Below are 20,476 nucleotides of genomic sequence, written 5' to 3'. Positions count from 1 at the left end.
AATGGATATGGGAACACAGCAGTGAAGATAGAAGCGAGAAGAATCGAGAAGCAAAAACAGCAGCTCCAGCTCTTCTTATACCTCGTTCTCCGGCTTATCGCACCGCTCCTCTCCGGCCCGGCCCTCCGGGTCTCAACGGCGCACGTGAGCAGCGGCCGCACGCAGAGACGCATCGGCTGGTTACAGATGGCTGCGGGTGTGCGTGATCTTCCGCAGAGGTGGCGTGATGAGAACAGATCAAGTGTAGCAATTATATCAGCGATAACAATATCTCAGTGATAACATCTCAACGATAGCCCATCGCCATGCTCAACACTGCTCGATGATAGCACTGTAAAGATAACACAATGCTCAACCACCAAACCGGCTCTCCTGCCCATAGAAAGAGCTCCATTGGGGCCTCACCAAATCCAGCCCTAGCCTGAGCATCAACTGGACCATTTTGCTTCTCGAGCATGGAACCACGCTTTGCAAGTGTTTTCGGAGTCGTCTTCGCAATCGTGCTCTGATGCTGTGGTATTTTGTCTGGTACAATGCACAGCTGCCCATGTTGTTCTGCTCTTGGTTTGTGTTGATAAGCAACTCCATTTTGTTTTCCCAGTTGAGAATTGAGAGGATCACCGAGAGCAAAAACCTTCCTATTGCTCTTCTTTTCGACACTCGCTGAGGTGGTAATGATCTCATTTCTTTTGTTTTGTTGGCGATCACAGAATAATTGCTCTTTCTTTCCAGCTTTTCTTCTTCAGTTTTCTCCAGAAAAAGTAGCAAAAGAAGTAAAATCAGCAAAAGCAGCAAAAGCAGCAAAACATACAAAACCTTCAGTCACGTGCCAGCTTTTAATTGTTCACGGGTTTATTTTTTGTTGTTGCTTCTTTTGCTACTTTTGCTACTTTTGCTGATTTTGCTTCTTCTACACTCCTATCATAATGCCTCCTCCACGAAAGAGACCTCGTCCTGATTCTCAAGGCGCTTATTCCTCTTCAATTCAGGCTTCGGCAGCCTTTACTCCAGCCTCAACGCCTTTTATCCCACCAAGACCAAAATTATTATCAAATAACATTGATTCTTCGAATTACTACTACAATAATAATTATAATCCTAATAACAACAATTACAACTACAACTACAACTACAATTACAATTACAATCTTAATTATAATCCCAACTACAATAGCAAAACCAACTACGCTCCCCAAAAAAAGGATACTTATATCCCCACAAGTCGAAAGATTAAATTGGCCAAAGAAAGAAAAAACTATATCAAAAGAAAAGTCCTAAATTATTTAGACAACATAAACTCAAATCTATATTGTTTTAAATCAAACAACTTTTTTAAAAAAAGGAAGAATTCACAGCTATCAATTTTATTATCAAATTCAGACTTGGCTTTGTTACATATACTAATCCTTTCTTTCGAAAATAAATCAAGCTTCTGCTCAAAATTTCAATTATCGGATATCATCTACAACCAACATAAAAATCAACACGAAAATATCGTCATAAATAACCAATTAACCCTTATAGGCTCTCCTCAAAAGATTTCTCTAGCTATCCTATATATTACCTATTACCTATATAACTCGCTAAATGAACTAATCTCAAACAAAATTGGTAATAAAAACTCCATCTACTCTTTGACCCTTCTACTAAATAACTCAATCTACCAAGAAATTAACAACTACCTTAAAAACGACATTGATAACCAATTCACCATAAACACCTTAAAAAATCTTAATCAAAATCTCAACCAAAATCTTAATCTCAATTCAATTCTCTCTTTAACCGATCTAATATCCATCATCAACTGCTCTTCTGACATATCAAATAATTCAACCTACCCATTCTCAAATCTAATCTCTCTTAATTTACAAGGTTCCCTTGAAAATTTAATGCAATCAATAGCCCTAATAACGGAACTATATAATCAACAACTAGACTATTTAAACCCTTCTAATAACAATAACAATAGCAATAACAACAATAACAATAACAATATCACAAATATTTATATCCCTTCTTCTTCTCCATTATACTTAAATTCAAATCATATCTTATTTAAAGATCCAAACATATACGATACCTATTTCAATGACAATTTAAATAATATTAATAATTTCCCAATCTCTGGGATCTTTAATCAAATCGATTCAGCTTTACTACAAAATGATACCGCCACTTCTACTTCCACTGCCACTACCAATAATAAAAACGATTTAAATCATCACTCAAATAACAAATCAAATTCTGTGACAGTTAATGAAATTAATCAAAAAATGATTGAAAAATCAAATAAAAATTTACTTCGTTTTTTAGAAAAGATCAATTCTCATAATAATTCAAATACTTAATTTAAATAATTAATTCAAAATAATAATTTCACTTAATTATTTAGATTCCATACAATCTCGTACAATTTCATAAAACTTCTTTATAAATTTACTTTTTTGTCTTATTTTTATTTTTTTTTTCAACTAGCGCATATATATTAATATATTCATGTAAAATATATTATGCAAATGATAGTATTATTAAACTATAAATATTTTAATTTTGTCTTTCACTTTTTTTTTTTTAATCACTAAAATGAAAATTCATTTCTAAATTGTTCAATATCCATTCCAGGCTTAACTTTTTCTAATAAATCTCTCCTGTCCATAGATAAGAAGGCTCTCTTTAAAGTCTCCATCAAACTGTTACTTTGGTTTTTAGTTATATTAAACTGAGAGTCATTTGGATCTGAGTCAATTCCCTCAACTTTTTCAACTTTATGTAATGCTAGCCCACCCAATAAATGCTCGACAGCTTCTTTATAACAACCAATATTTATACAACTGACGCCTAAATTATATCTCGCTCTAACGAAAGTTGGTTTGATTTGCAAAGCCTTGAAATAGGCATCGATTGCTTCTTCACTTCTGCTGCTATTAGCCAAAGCAGCGCCTAATCTGTTCCATAATAACTCATCATCAGGTTTTAAATCCAAAGCTGTTTTAAAGCAGTCAATAGTCTTGTCGAAATCCTCATTTGCGTAAAATAACACACCTAAACCTAACTGAACATCGGGATCCATTTGTTTTGAAGGATCATTGTAGAGTAATTGGGCTTCTTTTATGAATAAATCAGTGACTTTTTTATTTAAAGATTTTCTGTCCAAAGTGCCATTGGTATTGGTTGAAAAATCAACTAAACCAGGGTATTTTGTTAGAATCCATTTTTCTAAAGTTGAAAAAGCAGCGTTATCGTAACCTTCATTGATATAACTAATGGACAAGTTTAATAAAGCAGGTAGGTTGTTTGGATCCAATTCAAGGCATTTTTCCAAGGCAGTTAAACCAGCAATTTCCTTTTCATTGGCAGTTTGAACTTCACCTAGTTTTAACCAAGCGTCTATGTGGTCTGGGTTTTGTTTGACAGCTGCTTCGAATGCTAAAGCAGCTTCAGATAGTTTTGCACCATTTTCCATTAGTTGGAGACCAATTTCGTAAGGGTTTAGTAGTTTTGAGAATTGGTTATTGTGATCACTTTCAAATTGGTATTTACCGAAATCCGAGCGGTTTAAGGCATAGTTACGAAAGTCGTCATTTAAATTTTGGTTGTCCAAAGAGTTCCAAATCTCATCGAAATTTGAGTTGAATTTATCTTCTAGGATTATAGGGTAATTTTCTTTTAATTTTTCGTTATCTGTATCAATTTCTTGGTCTTGGTTTGGGATTTCCCTTCCCTTTTCATGTTCCTTTTCCTTTTCTTTTTCTTTTTCGCTTCCATTTTTGTTTTCTTTTAATTTAATTTCATTTTCCATCATGGAAAATTGGTCATCCCAATTTACTTGATCTTTTGATGTTTGGAGAGGAGCTTGGTTTGCGAATGGGATGTTTTGATTAAATGAGTTTAGTTGGGGGTTGAAAGAGTTAAAACGAGGAGCAAAAGAATTCAAACGAGAGTTGAATTGGTTTAGTTGAGGATTAAATTGGTTTGATTGATGTTGGTGTTGGTGTTGGTGTTGGGGTTGGGGTTGAGATTTAGATTGAGCAAAGTTATTAAATTCTTGAGACCAGTCTTGATTTTGGAGCTGAGGTTGGAGTTGAGATTGGTTTAAAGATACGCCCGGAGTATGAAATTCGCCTAACCAATTTTCAGTGGGATTATTTTGATTGGCATTTTGGTGTTGATGTTGACGTTGATTGATTAGGTTTAGTTCATTTGATAGAGGCTGTAAATTAAAAGCATCTGCATTTGTATTTAAATCATTGTTATTGAAAAACGAGTTCATTGAATTTAAATCGTTTGAGTTTAGATTTAGTTCATTTCGAATGAGATTTTGTTGATTTTGCTGTTGTTGCTGTTGCTGTTGCTGTTGTAAGTTGGTATTGATGCTGGAATTATTTAAAAAGGACTGGTTTAAGGAATCACCTCCAGCCTGTTTTGAAAATTGGGAAATGGGATTTCTTGATGCTGAGCATTCAGAGCCTCCAGCTAAAAAGGACATTGTTTGAGATGGGTGTAAGAGCAAAAGGATATAGAGAAGTAAAGCAGAAAAGGCAGAGAGAGCACTGAATCAGAGACAGGAAGAAAGAAAATGAAAAGCAGTCTAAGAATGAAAAGACTAAGAGATCTCAAAGAAATATGATGGTGATTGTAGAAAAAAAGAAGATAAGTGATATTTAAGTGGATGGAGAACAGAGGAAAAAAAGGGAAAAAACAGCGCCCTTCCCAGACGGGCGCTTCTCGGTGGGTGAAGCGCGAAACAGACCCAGAGATGTGGGAAACCCCTGTGAAAACGCAACCCGATAGCACAGGTTCTGTATCCACAAAGAAGGCAAATGTAACTTTTAACTGGATAGAGTAATAATCGCTCCAGTATGAAAGAAAAGAGAGAGAAAGAGAAGAGAAAGAAAATGGAAATGGAAGGTAAAACTGGAGGAGCCGAAAAAGCAACATAGGAAACAGAAGAAGAAAAGGAAGCAAAAAGCAGGAAGAAAGAGGAAAGAACAACAAAAGAAGCCTTATGAGGTCCAGGCATGTTGAGGCATGTTGAGGCATGCTAAGGCGTAGTAATCCCATGCTTTTTAATGCAAATAGCTGTAGTACAATGCGCAATCAATGCATGATGTAATTTTAGAAACTTTGAAAGAAGAGGGAGAAGAAGAAGAAGAAGAAGAAGGAGAGGAAGAAGAGCTGTGCTGGTGGATGAGCCTGTTATTGAAGAGCACCAGAGCTGTGTGTGCCTCCTGGCGTTGGCTGGGTCTGTTGGGCCAGTTCCCTGTGGGAGTGGGTGCTGGACTGTCGCAGGCCCAACAGCTATTCTCTGGTGCAATTGAAGGAAGTCGAACAGGCCAATGGAAAGCAAATTCAGCTTGAGTTGAAGCAGCATCTGTTCCAGCTCAAGGAGCTCTCCAACCTCGTCCAATCTGGATTCTTTGGCAGTGTCTGTAGAGGCTCCTTGAGTTGCTCCATTTGGTCCTTGAAAGTGGTAAATTCTCACCCCAAAAGCTCTTCTTCTTCTTTCGACTTCTTTACCAAAAAAGTACTGTTCCATTTCATGTAAACTTTTCTTGTTTTGCTAATTCGCGAGCCTTTAAACGTAATTACTACTCAAGCACAGCTCTCTGTTTTACTATTTATAATGGTTCAATCGAAGGTTTATTTCTTCTTCATTTTCTTTTCACTTCTGAATTCAATTCGATAGCTTGCCCAAACATTTTCCTGTAGTCCCTTTGCTTTTTGCTTTCTTTGAAAAAGCCATCACTTAGTGTTTTTCAACCCTTTTCGAGCTTGAATTTTACCAACAATTAGGCTATTTAAACAAATGAAATAAATTTGACTTGATTCTTCATTGCTTTCTTTCTCTTCGTTTCACTATTTTACTAAGTATTCGCTGCATTGTTTCGTTGTCCAAGATATAAACATCAAAAATAACCCAAACCTCTCTTAATCTTTTTATATTCCTTCTTTTCTCCCTTTTTCTTTTATAATCTATATTCCTCTTCCTCTTCCTCTTCCTCCTCCAAAAAACCAAACCAAAAATAAAATGTCAACTCCACCTTTAATTCCTCTACCTGTCTATCAAAATGGTTTATCTGTTGATAGTGTCTTGAAAAAACTACCTTATAACCCATATTCCTCCCCAATTGCTAATGTCATTGCCTTGCCTAACACCAAAATCGATGGCTATTCTCCAATCTTACGAAACGAAATCTCAAAAGATCGTTTGCATTCCATTTTTCACCCTCAAATCACTACGTTATTCGATAATTTCAACTACAATTTGAAAAAATACTCAAAGAAAAACCTACTAGCTCATAAAGCATACAACTTTAACAAAAAAAGATTCAACAACTATTACTCTTTCTTGACTTTTAAACAGGTCGACGAGCTAAGATCCTATATAGGTTCGGCTTTATTGTATTTGTTTAACGACATTCATAACAACAATTTCAACAACATTAACAAAAATACCAACACCATCAACAGTGCCCTTCTTAATCCAAACTCAAACAATATTAAAAACAACTTCATTCTAACCATCTTGGCTCCAAACTGCTATCAATGGTTTCTAGTCGATTTCGCTTGCCATGCTTATTCCATCATCAATGCTCCTCTTTACTACAATTCAAACAACGAAAGTATAGAAAAAATCTTGGAGATAACTCAGTCTCCAATCCTCATTTTAACAAGAGATAAAATCTTGAAAGTGCTCAACTTGAAAAAAAATGGTAAACTCGATTCCCTAAAGATTCTAATTTCAATTGACCCTTTATCAATGGATTTCGACTCAAATTTGTTTAACACTTCTTATAACGCAAATTGTTTACTATACGATTTCCATTCTCTAATTGAAATCGGTAAACTAAACTACTATCCATTTATAGCTCCAACTCCAAACGACGTTTACACCATTTCCTTCACCTCTGGAACCACTACCAACTCCTCAAATGTATTAAAGGGCGTTCAATTGTCCCATGCAAACGCCATTGCTTCTTTGACTTCAATGTGTGCTACGGTTTTGAAACCAAAATCTTCCTACTTGAGATCTCTCTGTTTTCTACCTTTGGCTCATATTTACTCGAGAAACTGTTTGAATTATGAAATCTTAATTGGCTCGACTATTTATTTCCCCGAAGATTCTGACAATCATAAGAAGATCTTCAGGGACATAAAATTGATAAAGCCCACTCATTTCATAACAATTCCAAGGGTGTTAACTCAACTTGAATTGATCTTGAAAAATAAATTAAATGACAAGTTTTGCTTTTCAAGAGGTTCAAATAACAAGATTTCAGGATTACGAAAAGAGGATTACAATTCAAATAAAAACTCTAGTTTTATTTATGACAAGATATTGTTCAATAGAATCAAGAAAAAGCTAGGATTTGAGAAAACTGAAATCATTGTCGTTGGTGGTAACTCAATTCCAAGAGAAAACATTGAATTTTTGTCTGCTTTGTTTAATATTGGTTTTATTCAAGGCTATGGGTTAACTGAGACCCATTCTATTGTTTCTCAGTCTTTTATTAACCACAAACCATCTTTTGGTACAACAGGACCAATCGGCCCATGCATTGAAGTGAGATTGAAAAACATTCCAAGCTTAGATTACACTTGGAATAAAAACAAATCTGGAGAAATACTAGTTCGAGGACCAATTGTGTTTCAAAGGTATTTTAGAAACGAGGAATTGAATACTCAGCATTTTGATAAAGATGGATGGTTTAAAACCGGAGATATTGGGTATATTGACGATGACAATAATTTGAATATTGTTGATAGAGTCAAGAATGTTTTGGTTTTGTCCAATGGGAAATGCATTTCGATTGATAAAGTTGAAAATACGTATTTCAACTGCAATTCAGTGATTAATCAAATTTACTGTTTTGGGAACGATAAGAAGAACTATTTGGTTGCGATTATTGGGTTGGATGCGAATTACATTATCAAGTATTTAAGAAAGTTGTTTGAAGTTGGAGGAGATAATGTTGATAGAAAGTTTAAAGAGTTGATAACAAGTTTCAAGTATAAAAAAATTGAGAGAAAAGAGCAATTGAAGGAGTTGAAATATCGAATCAATAATAATCTAGAGGTTAAAAAGTTGATTCTACGCGATTTTAATTACAATATTGAAAGAGTTGGATTGCAAAACTATGAAAAGATTCATAATGTTTATTTTGAATTTGAACCATTTTCAGTTATTGATAATACCATTACACCCACATTGAAAACTGTTAGAGAGAGATCGTTCTATAAATTTAAATACGAAATTGAGGAAATGTACAATGAAGGGAAATTATTTATCAAGACCAATTTATAGAAGAATTGAATTGAATTGAATTGAATTGAATGTAATTTAATTTAATTTAATTGAAGCAAGTTTGGTATATAATTGACTTTGTTAATACTTATAGTTTTTTTATTTTATTTTATTTTATTTTATTTTATTTTATTTTATTTTATTTTATTTTATTTTGTTTATTTATTTATTTATTTTTTGTCAATGATTTTTTATGGATTCTATTTTATGAATACTTTACGTTCTTTGAATAATTTTAGTTTTAATTTATTTCATTTATAAAAAACGATTAAAAATAAAATTAGCAGTTTCGAATAACTTGTAATTTTCGAATTGCGTTATATTAGCAATGGTTTGAACCTGAAACTGATAGTACAATAATTGGGCTTTGGCATGAAATGTGGGTTGGAAATGGCATGTAAATTGGCAATTGGGGGAACTATTAGGCTTTTTAAATAGAAAAATGGCATTACCATGATATTAAAATGACATTACAATGACACTACGATAATATTACAATAGTGGCATTGATCGAGTTAACCCAGATGGGTGATCATACCAGTTTCACCCAAAAAAACAGCAGCACCAATGCAACTGCAATCGCCCCTGTTTCCCCATTCTTCTGCAATTAATACCTAATAGCAGTAACACTGAAGAGTCATGAAAGGAGAAGGCCCCCTACGCCATTTCATATTATATCCACTCTCCATTGGACAAGTTCTCATAAGCAGATTTGAGCATCTTCAAGACAATAGCTGCTAGAGCTTTTTCCTTATCGTGGGTAATCTCGAGCATCTTTAAGACGCAAATGCAGCTTCCTTCGATCCCATTCCATTGCAGCTGTGTGATGGGTTGTTGACAGGCCCAAGGAAGCATTCCTGGATTGTTCCCAAATGCTGCTCAAATGCTGCTCGATTACTGCTCAATTACTGCTCATTTCTCTCTGAACTCTTTCTCATTTCTCCAGTTTCTTCTCTACGTTTGAAGCTTTTCACCACCGCTGTGGGTCCAAAGTTACCACTGCAGTGGGTCGTCTCTCCTTTTCGGCACAGCAACTGACTTTCGCAAACCCACTCACCTCCGCGAAAACAGACGCTGTGTTTGGTGAGCAAAGCACGTGTACACAGACTGATTTTGGGCGCAGCAGCGGATCGCGCCCAGATCGCACTGGTGGAAAGAGCTTTAACCACGGATCAGGCAAATCTCGACTCATGAAAGAAAACCACAATAGATCTTTAACGTCTCGACAGAGCTGAAGAAATTGGCATATAAAAGGTTGCAATGCTCGCTTCTTCCTCTCTTCTTTTCTTCTTCACCAACCACTTTTCAGAGACTGCTTTAGCTCTTGAATTCGCTCCAAAATGTCCAACTCACAAAATGGCTCAGCAGCTGCTCAATTAGCTATCCAATCTGGCTCCTCCTCCATCTCCTCCTCTTCTTCTGCTTTTTCCTCTTCCTCGTCCTCTACTTCTTCTTTTTCTAGAAACAAATCCTCTTCTTCGGTAAAGAAAATCTCCTTCACTGAAATTAAAACCCTTTTTGATTCCTTCAATTTCAACTTCAGGGCTTACAGCAACAGGAAATTGCTAGGTTACCACGATTACAACTACTACACCAAGAAATATGATGAAAAATTCACCTACCTCACTTACAAACAAGTCGAAGAAACCAGATCTCTCATTGGTTCTGCCTTGATATTCTTGACCAACCAAATTGATTCCACCATCAAAAACAAGTTCCTAACTACTTTCTTTGCCAATGGCAATAGCTACCAATGGCTCTTAGCTGATTTGGCCTTGCAAGCTTACTCTATCCCATCAACCACCATTTATGAAAACTTTGATGACAAGGCAATTCAAATTGTTTTCGGTTCCACAAATTCTCCTGTTATCTTCATCTCGAAATCCAACATCAGAAGAATCTTAAATTTGAAAAAAAACGGTCTCATAAACTCTCTACAAATCTTGATCTCCCTCGACAGTTTAAACATTGTCCAAGATCACCAACTATTCAACCTATCCTATAAAAACGATGTCTCACTATACGACTTCAATTCTTTACTCGAAATTGGTAAATCTACTAAACTTGGATATATTCCACCAACCCCAAACACTCTTTACACTCTTTCTTTCACAAACGAGCTTAATGGTGTTTTCTCTCCTAAACCACTCTATACCACTCATGCAATTGTCATTGGCTCTCTCATTGCAAATTATTCCTCCTTCTCCAAAAAATTATCCCATGAACTATCCTCCTTAGTCGACCTTCCAATCCTCAACTTGTATGCTAGAAATTCTCTTAATTTAGAGATCTTATTAGGCTCCACCATTCATTTCTCACAATTTGTCTCAGACAATAGCTCCATCTCAAAGAACTTGGCTTTATCCAAAGCCACTCATTTCCTTTCTTATGGTAAAACCTTTGTCTATCTTGAACAAGCTATAAAATCAAAGGTTTACAACACCAGAGTTTACAGAAATGCATACCAAAACGTCTTATCAAAATTAAATGATATCAATCGCGTTAAAGACAAAATCATTTATACAAAAGACGAAATAGCATACTTTTCAAACTTGAAAAAGGAATTCGGTCTACAATACGTCAATACTTTCTTTATTGTTGGTTCTGAAATCTCTGTTGAATCCCTTGATTTTCTCTCAATTATTCTTGACATTGGTATTGTTCAATCTTCTGGCTCTCAAAAAGCCTATTTTAGATACTCATCCGAATCTATTCGTCAAGAACTAATCCAATCTTATTCCTATAAAAGCACTTCTTTTAACTCAAATAAAAACAAAAAAAATAATATAATTAGACCTCCACAACCTTCTGTTGATCCAATTCCAGAACCACGAATTCATGTTGATCCAATTCCAGAACCACTAGTTTTTCTTAAAACTCCAAAACCATCATCTCCAGAAAAATTAATTTTTCCTCAAACTCCAGAACCATCATCTCCAGAAAAATTAATTTTTCTTAAAACTCCAAAACCATCAGCTCAAGAACAACCAGCTACAGTTCCACCAAACCCAGTTGTATCAACTCCAGAACCAAAAATTTCTTTTGATTCAAATTCAAATTCAAATTCTTCCATATCTAAATCTTCTGAATCTGAATCCTTTAAATCTTTGAATTTATCATCATCATCTCTGATCTCTGATTCCTCTAATCAAAATGATTTTAATCCTACCACTAAAGTCCCAGAATATGTTCCTCCAAAAGAATCTGCCAGTTCCACTCCACAAGATATTCCACCAGTTACTAATATTGATGAAAGCACTTTTAGAAGAGGTGCAAACTTTAACTTGAATCAACCTTCAACTCATAGCATTTCATTTGAGTCATCTGGTTCATCTGAACAAGAGAATAAATCAAGAACACTTTCCAAAGAAAGTGGTAGTAGCAGCGCCAATCGTGTGAATATTCAACCATCAGGCACTCAAATAGTCGGTCCTGCCTCAAACAGTGTTCAAACTAATGGAGGTATTAAACTGATCACTAATACTACTGAAACTAAATCTTATGAACAAAGAAAACAATATGAACAAAGCAAACAATATGAACAAAAAGTACAATTTGAACAAAGAAAAACACTTGAAGAAAAGAAAGCTCTTGAAGAGAAAAAAGCTTATGAAGAAAAGAAAGCCCTTGAATTAAAGAAGGCTTATGAAGAAAAAATTGCTAGTGAACAAAAGAAAGCCTTTGAAATAACAAAAGCTCTTGAAGAGAAAAAGGCTTTTGAAGAAAAGAAGGCGGTTAAAGAGAAAGAGGCATATGAAAAAAAAATTGCTACAGAAAATCAAAAAGCTCTTGAATTGAAAAAAGAACAGAAAATTATTGAAAAGAAAGCTTACGAAGAGAGAAAAGCTTACGAAGAGAAATTAACCGGACAAAAAGTCTCCGAAAAAAAGGCCATTGAAAAAAAATCTTATGAAGAGAGAAAAGCCTATGAAGAGAAGAAAGCTTATGAAGAGAAAAAGGCTATTGAAGAGAAAAAGTCTTACAAAGAGAAGAAAGCTTTTGAAGAAAAGAAGGCTCTTGAGGAAAAGAAATATAACACTAAAGACTTTGAATCTAAATCTGGTGAAACCAATACCAGAGGTTTTGAAAGGAAATCTGATGATAGTTACAGAAGATCTAAAGAAGATAGAAGATCTAAGGAAGACAGATACAAAGAGGACAGATACAAAGAAGAAAGAAGATCTAAAGAAGATAAATATGAAAAAGAAAGTAGAATAAGCAAATCAAGTAAGGAAAGTGATTCTAGCTGTGATGAAGATGTTTGGTTGCTTGCTCGTGTTAACTCTGAATCCAAAGGATCTAATTCTGAAATTGTTGATAAAGTTAAGAATGTCTTTGGCATTTCCAATGTCAAATATACTTCGCTTGATAAAATTGAAAAATACTACTCTAAAAATAAGATTGTTGATGAAGTGATGGTTGTCGGCAATAAAAAAGAAGACTATCTTGTTGGTATTATTGGATTGGATAGTAAATCTATTGTCAATTATTTGAAACATAATGTCTGTGTTAGAAAAAGTGATTTTGATAGCAAATTTAAGTCATATGTATTGAATTTGGATGAAGAAGACATTAATTACAGTGAGTTAAAATACAAGTTGAACAATGATTCTAAAGTGAAGAGATTGATTTTGAGTGATTTGAACAGAGAAGCTGATGAATTGCAAAGTTTTGAAAAAATCAAGAATGCATATTTTGAATTTGAACCAGTAGAATCGAGTAAAAAGTTGAGAGTTATTAGAAGATCAAATGCAGACACTTACAGAAAACAAATCAATGATTTGTATAAACAAGGGGCATTGTTTATCATTTCATATTTATGATTGGTATGTTATTTTATTTTATTTTATGATTTTTTACATATATACGATTTGGTATATAATTTGACATTTTTAATTTTTATATTGACTTAATTGATAATTATTACTCTTTAGATCACTTTTAATCTTAAAATCTTCCTAAAACAATCTTTTTAGTACCAAAGTAAATTTGTAATTATCTATATATATATATTTATTTAGATATATTTATTTATATATATTTATTTATTTATTTATTTATTTATTGTGTTTTAAACGCAGATCAAAGATCTGGTTTTTTCAAAGTGGAAAACCAAAGTGAGAGAAAGTTATTGTAGATTTGTATCGTTCATATAAGTATCATAAGCATCATCAAGAAAAGAGTGTTTTTGATCATTTTTTGACTTAGTAGGATGATTTTGGGATGGCTTTTTTTCGGATTTGTTTAAATCTTTAGTAGAAATTGAATTAGTTTTTTTGTCGTTGGAATTGAAACTCATTTTTTGAATATGAATAGGAATATGGATATGAATATGAATATGAATAGTGAATTGTTCTGGATGGTAAATAAGAATTGGAAAAAAGAGGTGATTGAAATTTCAGATATATATAGTGATTTGGTTAAATTGCTAAATTGCTAAATTGCCATGATGATTATCTCCATAGCCATTAACCGTGACCAAAATAGTGGGACCTCGAGACTGGATTTCAGAGGATGAGGTGACGAGAATTATCTCCGGGGAGAGGATAAATGACGAAAAAAAGAAATGGGAAAAGCCGAAAAGACAAATCAAGGCCAATGGAAATATGATTACAATGTGATTACAATAATTACAATAATTACAATGTGATTAAAGTGGGATATAGTGATAGTGATGGATGTTGGATGTGTCTAAATTTGGTGTGTTCTATGCTGGATGATGCAGGTTCAAATTTATGAGCGAAGAGATTGGGATTTGAGGTAGGAGTGAATAGGAAGAAGATGAGAAGCGATTTGATGGATACGATACGATAGATACGATAAATACGATAGATAAGATAGATTAGGATAGATGTATATTAAATATGAATATAGTTTTGAAATGTATGGAATTAAGAGCATGAAGAAAAGAGCGTTAAAAGTAAAAACGGGGAAACATAAAAATCGAAAAGAAAAAAAACTGATAAAAATAACAAACTAAAGATAAGAACAAACTTAAGCTTTACCACCTGGCAAGTAGATTGGTTTGATGGTGATGTATGAGTTTTGAGGAGTGGCAATACCAGCAAAAGCATTGTACCAGGCCATGAAAGCGACAATGACACCCAAGATACCACCAGCTCTAGTGAAGTTTGTGTTACGAGTGAAATCACCAATGGTCAATAAGATAAAGGTGACAGTCAAAAGAGCAAACATTCCGGAGAAGGCGAGAGTTGATTTGAGGGTACAGAGGGTTAGCATGGCAGTGAAGATACTCCAGCCTAATAAGAAGAAACCAAGAGCATTGTAAAATTCGACTTTGTCATCATAAGAGGAAGCGATACCAAAAGCAGGAGTTTGAATAGCAGCCCAGGCCATCCAGAAACCACCATAGGAGGATAAAGCAGTACCACCGAAGGTGTTTTCAATAGCAATTTCCCACATACCTGCTAACAATTGGATAAAACCACCGTAGAAAAAGGCTAAACCAACAACGACTTTGTTGTTTGTGATGCCCATGGCTCTAGCATTGAACATGGATAGAACAAAAGTAGTTAAAGCAAAAGCAGAGAGACCTAAAGGACCAGGGTTGGCAAATTTGTGAGTTGGAGGAGCAGTAACACCAGTGTATAAAGAACCACCAAAGGCGCTTAATAGTTCATCTTTTCTGACTTTAGTTTGGCCAATGTGGATGTATTCATTGTTTAATCCAGAGACGGTAACTGGGTGGTGTTCAGAATCAGTTGGAGATAATTGTTTTTCCATTTTAGAAGATGAGAGTGAAAGAGTTGGGTTGAATAGAGTAAAGTCGGGTTGGGATGAGGTAAGTAGCTAACAAGTATTGGCTATTAGAATGATTGATTGTGAGATGATGAGAAGAAGAAAGAAATGAAAAACGAAGAAAGTGGAAAGGTATTTATAATGAAAAACGCAAAGAGAAAACGGAGCGACATCAGAAGATATGCTCAAAGACAAGATCAGAGAACAGTGAAAAGTTGAATGGAGTGAAGAATAAAGCAAAATAAAGTTGATTCGTCCACTTTGAAAACAAGGTTTGGCACCGCATTGGGCTCGGTCGGTGTGCTTTTGGGGTTTTCCAGAAATCGAGCAGAAAAAGCAGAGCGAAAAGCAAGAAAAAGAGGGAAAAGAAGCCAGAGGGGAATCGGTTTCCACAAGGTGCACGCTCGTCGACACGCTCGAACGCCCAGTACAAACGCAAGGAGCCCGTGCACTAGCCAATCACAGGCCGTGTGGGTAACACGCCAGTTCGCGATCCCAGCAGCACCAAAGGAACCTCGTCTGGCTCTGAGAGAGGAGTAGAATGGAGGGGTCAGGGCCCACGGCGGGACGCTCTGAGGGTCCTCCTGCAACGGCGGCAGATGTTCCGAGGCGGGTTCACACTTGCACCCAGCTCTCCATCTTTTCGATCCCAGCTGCCACTGGGTCGCCCGCGGTTTCTGTCGCTGGTCCAGAAGCTGCCGGCTTACACACGTCTAGCTCTCCCTTCAGTTCCAGGGTGCTTAAAAGGGTGCGCACCCCAAGCCACAACCCAGCCAGTCTTGCGGGCTCCATGGTCACGGGTCTATGCCCAGGCCCGATGCTGCACAAAAAGAAACACGGCCGGCCAGAGCCAGCGGGAAAAAGGCGCAAACCCAGCAGTTGGAAAGCGTGTCTGTGTTGGCGATCGAGAGCTGGGCGTTTGAAGAGTGACCCAGAAGCAGCTTGTGAAGCATTTTCTCCAGGCCGAGATGACAGTCAACAGCGTGGATCCGATCTCGTGGTCTGCTCTCAGAGAAATTGTGCACCACAACCGATTGGCCCAGTTAAAGAGAGCCCCAGAAGTTACCGCCGAGTACCACAAATACAAGCACCACATTGCTGTGTTGAACACCTCTGTCTTCAAGCACTTGGTTTGTGTGCAGTTGAAATGGGCTTCAGAGGCGTTCTATTTGGACCCAGCCTACAATGACACCAATATCAACTTGCCCTTGGTCTCCAACAAGTCCACCTCCCACAAACTATTCATGTTCAGTGAGGACACCTTGATATTGCCCAACCATTTTCCCTACAACCTTGAGCAAAATATCAAGCACTTGGTAGTCTGGTCCAAAATCTTGATAAAATCAATCGAAGAAGAGAATGAGGAAAACGACAAGCCTATTGAAAAAAATCAGACTCCCATCAACGATAACACTACGCAATTCCAAATTCCAGGTGATATCTCGCTCAGAAACAAGTCAATTATCCACAAATACATTGTGAAAACTTTCCACAAGAAGCACCATATCAAAGAGGAAAACATTCTTTGGTTTCGCAATTTCAACCATTTACAAAGTATTAAAACACTCTCGCATATCCATGTTTTAGTCAAAGACGTTCCTTCCCATACTCTAGATGCCATTCTAGAAACTGAGGGCGCTCTACTAACTGAACAAGATTATCTTGACATCGACAAACAATTGCACAATCTTTAAATCTTTAAATCTTTAAATATTCAATACACCACCCGCGGAAATGAAATTCAACATCCAGTGTCTCATAATTCCGTATCACGGCCATCTCTCCCACATCACCGCAAGATTACCTCATGTCTTTGTCACGTTTTTTTTCGATCTTATCTTTCTCATTTTCACTTTCTTCCTTACAATCTTTGCACTCTCTTTTTATATTTAGTATATCTCCAATTACTCAATTACTTAAATTCTATTTTTTTTTTGTTCGCCTTTATTTTGTTTTTGTTTTGCCTCTTTTAAATAATGACAAATACCCCAATTAATCCTCTTCACCAAAGTGATAAACCAAAAATTCTCTTGATAGGTTTGGGCGGAGTTGGAATCATTGTAGCCCTAGCTTTGGAAACTGCTTCAAAGTCAAATGTAACCTGTCTAGTTCGTTCAAACTACCACCAAATAACTCAACATGGATACCAAATTAACTCGATCAACAGGGGCATTCTTCACAACTGGAAGCCCTCAAATATAATCAATAACATCAACTCGGCTAAAGACTTTGGGCCCTTTGACTATATCATCATATCAACCAAAAACATCCCAGACTCAAATTCAAAATCTCACGACCTATTACCTTTCATCGACACAAACTCTTCTCAAAACAACTCAATAATCAACCAAAACACAACAATCATTTTAATGCAAAATGGCATCGACATTGAAAAACCCTTTTTCAAAAAATTCCCCAACAACACCATTCTCAGTGTTGCTGCACTCATCGGTTCAGTCAATAACAACTCAGTGGTCAACCACAATGGTGCTGACAGATTGATTATAGGCTACTTCAATAACCCAAATCTTTCTTCTGATCTCCAGTTCCAATCGGCTCAAAGGTTCATCAATACATACAACTGCGAACAGTTCCCAGATAACGCTGTTTACGATCCAGATACGAGGAAAACAAGATGGGAAAAGTTGCTTTACAACGCCACCTTCAATGTCATTTGCTCAATCTTGAATTTGGACACAACAAGATGTCTAATATCTCCAAGCAACACAAAACTATTCGAAGACGGCATGAACGAAATATGCAAGATAGCCAAAGCTGAAAACATCGACCTCAATCCTCGTTTCAAATACCAAATGATCTACAACAGATTGAACTACAACTACTACACCCCTTCCATGCTAGTCGACAGCAGAAACAACAATCTCATCGAAATCGAGGTGATCTTGGGCAACGCAATCAAAATCGCAAACTCCTTGAATGTGAACGTCCCTACTCTCTCTGTATTGTACGAGTTGGGCAAGATGAAACAATTCAGACTCAAAGAACTAAATGGTCTCGTCCAAATCGACGACTCAAAGCCCCAAGAGTCGCCTCTACCTCCAGACTTTTAACCACCATATCCTCCTACACATTTCGTCCAATAAACACTCAATGCACATTCTGAGTTTCTCCATTGGGCAACTGTGTGCAGACCCCCTGTTTTGTGCACAAACCCTGCTCTGAAACCTCTTTACTATAAACCCCAAACCCTCATCTTCGTGCCACATTTGAAAGAAAATTTTTATTTTCGTTTTTTCTTGAATTTATTTGTTCACTTTATTTTCTGCTGTTTTGCTCTCGTTTTATGTTCTTTTCACTGCTCTTCCTTCGAATAAGCAACAGTCCTCAGATATTATTTAACACTCTTTGGTTCTCTCTTCGACCTGGTTTTTATATATATCTATATATCCAATAATCCTATTCACTTCTTCTTCTTTACTGTCCTTGAGACTTTCAACGCCTAACACCTCAACGACTTGTTACTCTGACTTGCCCATTTACTTGTTTGTTTTCAATTTTTTTTCTCTCAATCTTATTTTTCTCTCACCTACTCTACTTTAATCTCTCTCTCTCTCTCTTAATCTAATAATCTAATAATCCAATAATCCACCAATCCATCAATTTATTTCTCCTATTCATCATGAGCATAAATATCTCAAAGAAATCCAACGATTATCCTCAAGCTCCAACTCCCCAAAATACTCCTGCCTCAAATGCTGGCTCGTATTTTTTAAATAATAATCATAAACTAAATTTAAAACAACTACCAAATACCATCAACGAGGAATCCCAAACTGACTTGCAAGATTTAAATAACAATATTAAAAAACTATCAATAAGTAACAACCATCCCCATAACCATCCTCACAACTATAAACACAAGCATTCCTCTATTGCTAATGCCGCCAACAATACCTCCAACTCTTCCAATCCAAATAATGCCATCAACTCTCAGAGTATACATGGCAATGAAAATGATTTTGATACAATTGAAACCACTGCTGACATCAAACGTCAATTAGCAACCAACCCTACCTTATTATCCATGATTGAAAATAAATTATCGACTTTGGTTGGTAAAGACAGTGGTTACTTGGACACTTTAACCCCAAAGATTAAAAAACGAATCATCGCTTTGAAATACATCCAAAAACAACAAATGGATTTAGAAGCTAACTTTCAACATGAACTATTTGAATTGGAGAAAAAATATAATTTGAAATATAAACCAATTTTTGACCATAGAAATCAAATTATTAACGGTTTAGTTGAACCAACTAAAGAAGAAGTTGAAAACGGTAAATTAATTGAAAAAGCTCTTCAAGAAAATGACCTCGACGATCTTGACGATCTTGACGATCTTGATAACGATTTCGGTTCAGATTTCGAAGATGATAACGATAAGCAAAATGATAGCAACAACAATATTGACACCGATGAGAGAAAATCTAAAAAGAGTGAAATTAAAAAATCTAAAAAACAAACAGATCTTTATCACAATGACCTTAACGATCTTGACGATCTCGATAATGAAGAAGCTGTTGCTGGTAATGATGATGACATTGATAATGAAATTAGAGGTATTCCAAACTTTTGGTTAACAGCTTTGGAAAACTTGCATCCAATTTCTGACACAATTTCTGAAAGAGATACTGAAGTTTTACAATACTTGGTTGATATTAGAATGGAACATTTGGAAACTCCAGGTTTCAAATTAATCTTTGAATTTGAGAAAAATGAATTTTTCTCCGATACGCTCTTAACTAAAACTTATTATTATCAAAAGGAATTGGGTTACACTGGTGAATTTATTTATGATCATGCAAAGGGTTGTGACATAAATTGGACCACCCCAGAAAACAACGTAACAGTATTAATTGAAAGAAGAAAACAAAGAAATAAATACACCAAGCAAACCAGAACAATCGAAAAAATAACTCCTTGTGATTCCTTTTTCAATTTTTTTGATCCACCAAAGCCTCCTCACTATAACGAAAACAATGCTGATGACGATGAAAATGGAATTAAAGATAAAGCCGCCATAAATAATGACTTGGATGACGATACTGAAAAACAAGAAGAAGAAGACGAGGAATTGGAATCAAGATTAGAATTAGACTACCAATTAGCAGAAGACATTAAAGACAAGTTGATTCCAAGAGCTATTGACTGGTTCACTGGAACTGCTATTGAATATGACTTGGACAACCAATTAGATGATGATTCGGCTGAAGATGAATTTGATTCAGATGAAGAATCTGATGCTGATGATGACGATGAGGACGCTGATGATGATGATAAACCATCCAAACAAGAACCTCCTGAATGTAAACAAACTTGATTGAAGTGGAAAACTTAATTGTTTAATTTTTTTTTTGTTGTTTCCTACTTTGGTGTCATTTATTTATCTAT

The 20,476-nt window shown here is 35.7% G+C and overlaps 10 protein-coding genes across 10 annotated transcripts; 6 read left to right on the top strand and 4 right to left on the bottom strand.

The window, feature by feature from the left end:
- Window positions 1–193: 193 nt before the first annotated feature.
- Window positions 194–805, bottom strand: ASCRUDRAFT_126993 (uncharacterized protein). Its single transcript, XM_020188965.1, has one exon. It carries the CDS (start codon window positions 682–684, stop codon window positions 352–354), a length of 333 nt encoding a protein of 110 aa, XP_020049385.1. The 5' UTR covers window positions 685–805; the 3' UTR covers window positions 194–351.
- Window positions 806–926: 121 nt separating this feature from the next.
- On the top strand, window positions 927–2,348 carry ASCRUDRAFT_6665 (uncharacterized protein; the record flags this gene model as incomplete). The annotated part of the gene is made up of 1 exon (XM_020191372.1): window positions 927–2,348. The coding sequence occupies one exon, from the start codon at window positions 927–929 to the stop codon at window positions 2,346–2,348; it is 1,422 nt and encodes a 473-aa protein (XP_020049384.1).
- Window positions 2,349–2,578: 230 nt separating this feature from the next.
- PEX5 (Pex5p) lies at window positions 2,579–4,486 on the bottom strand (the record flags this gene model as incomplete). Its single annotated transcript, XM_020190270.1, has 2 exons — window positions 2,579–4,122; window positions 4,177–4,486. 2 exons carry the CDS (start codon window positions 4,484–4,486, stop codon window positions 2,579–2,581), a joined length of 1,854 nt encoding a protein of 617 aa, XP_020049383.1.
- Window positions 4,487–6,028: 1,542 nt separating this feature from the next.
- ASCRUDRAFT_54957 (acetyl-CoA synthetase-like protein) lies at window positions 6,029–8,371 on the top strand (the record flags this gene model as incomplete). Its single annotated transcript, XM_020191152.1, has 2 exons — window positions 6,029–7,935; window positions 8,005–8,371. 2 exons carry the CDS (start codon window positions 6,029–6,031, stop codon window positions 8,303–8,305), a joined length of 2,208 nt encoding a protein of 735 aa, XP_020049382.1. The 3' UTR covers window positions 8,306–8,371.
- A 1,274-nt stretch (window positions 8,372–9,645) lies between these two features.
- Window positions 9,646–13,128, top strand: ASCRUDRAFT_68851 (uncharacterized protein; the record flags this gene model as incomplete). Its single annotated transcript, XM_020191586.1, has 1 exon — window positions 9,646–13,128. One exon carries the CDS (start codon window positions 9,646–9,648, stop codon window positions 13,126–13,128), a length of 3,483 nt encoding a protein of 1,160 aa, XP_020049381.1.
- Window positions 13,129–13,372: 244 nt separating this feature from the next.
- ASCRUDRAFT_74472 (uncharacterized protein) lies at window positions 13,373–13,661 on the bottom strand. The gene has a single exon (XM_020192702.1). The coding sequence runs from the start codon at window positions 13,602–13,604 to the stop codon at window positions 13,434–13,436; it is 171 nt and encodes a 56-aa protein (XP_020049380.1). The 5' UTR covers window positions 13,605–13,661; the 3' UTR covers window positions 13,373–13,433.
- A 506-nt stretch (window positions 13,662–14,167) lies between these two features.
- ASCRUDRAFT_74471 (acetate uptake transporter family protein) lies at window positions 14,168–15,307 on the bottom strand. Its single transcript, XM_020192701.1, has one exon. It carries the CDS (start codon window positions 15,047–15,049, stop codon window positions 14,300–14,302), a length of 750 nt encoding a protein of 249 aa, XP_020049379.1. The 5' UTR covers window positions 15,050–15,307; the 3' UTR covers window positions 14,168–14,299.
- Window positions 15,308–15,879: 572 nt separating this feature from the next.
- HTC1 (Htc1p) lies at window positions 15,880–16,899 on the top strand. The gene has a single exon (XM_020188962.1). The coding sequence runs from the start codon at window positions 16,033–16,035 to the stop codon at window positions 16,756–16,758; it is 726 nt and encodes a 241-aa protein (XP_020049378.1). The 5' UTR covers window positions 15,880–16,032; the 3' UTR covers window positions 16,759–16,899.
- A 141-nt stretch (window positions 16,900–17,040) lies between these two features.
- Window positions 17,041–18,135, top strand: ASCRUDRAFT_31484 (ketopantoate reductase family protein; the record flags this gene model as incomplete). Its single annotated transcript, XM_020190276.1, has 1 exon — window positions 17,041–18,135. The coding sequence occupies one exon, from the start codon at window positions 17,041–17,043 to the stop codon at window positions 18,133–18,135; it is 1,095 nt and encodes a 364-aa protein (XP_020049377.1).
- A 569-nt stretch (window positions 18,136–18,704) lies between these two features.
- NAP1 (histone chaperone NAP1) lies at window positions 18,705–20,405 on the top strand (the record flags this gene model as incomplete). Its single annotated transcript, XM_020190266.1, has 3 exons — window positions 18,705–18,903; window positions 19,087–19,440; window positions 19,600–20,405. 3 exons carry the CDS (start codon window positions 18,705–18,707, stop codon window positions 20,403–20,405), a joined length of 1,359 nt encoding a protein of 452 aa, XP_020049376.1.
- Between the last annotated feature and the right edge of the window lie 71 nt (window positions 20,406–20,476).

The sequence above is a fragment of the Ascoidea rubescens genome, assembly GCF_001661345.1.
Source record: "Ascoidea rubescens DSM 1968 unplaced genomic scaffold ASCRUscaffold_2, whole genome shotgun sequence".
NCBI classification, from domain to species: domain Eukaryota; kingdom Fungi; phylum Ascomycota; class Saccharomycetes; order Ascoideales; family Ascoideaceae; genus Ascoidea; species Ascoidea rubescens.
Note: the sequence above shows the minus strand (reverse complement) of the source record. Positions and strands in the feature narration are given on the sequence as shown.

What these genes read in the sequence shown, in the direction of transcription:
- HTC1 (XM_020188962.1), top strand. Translation starts at nt 16,033, where the DNA reads ATGACAGTCAACAGCGTGGATCCGATCTCGTGGTCTGCTCTCAGAGAA.
- ASCRUDRAFT_74471 (XM_020192701.1), bottom strand. Translation starts at nt 15,049, where the DNA reads ATGGAAAAACAATTATCTCCAACTGATTCTGAACACCACCCAGTTACC.
- ASCRUDRAFT_74472 (XM_020192702.1), bottom strand. Translation starts at nt 13,604, where the DNA reads ATGAGTTTCAATTCCAACGACAAAAAAACTAATTCAATTTCTACTAAA.
- ASCRUDRAFT_126993 (XM_020188965.1), bottom strand. Translation starts at nt 684, where the DNA reads ATGAGATCATTACCACCTCAGCGAGTGTCGAAAAGAAGAGCAATAGGA.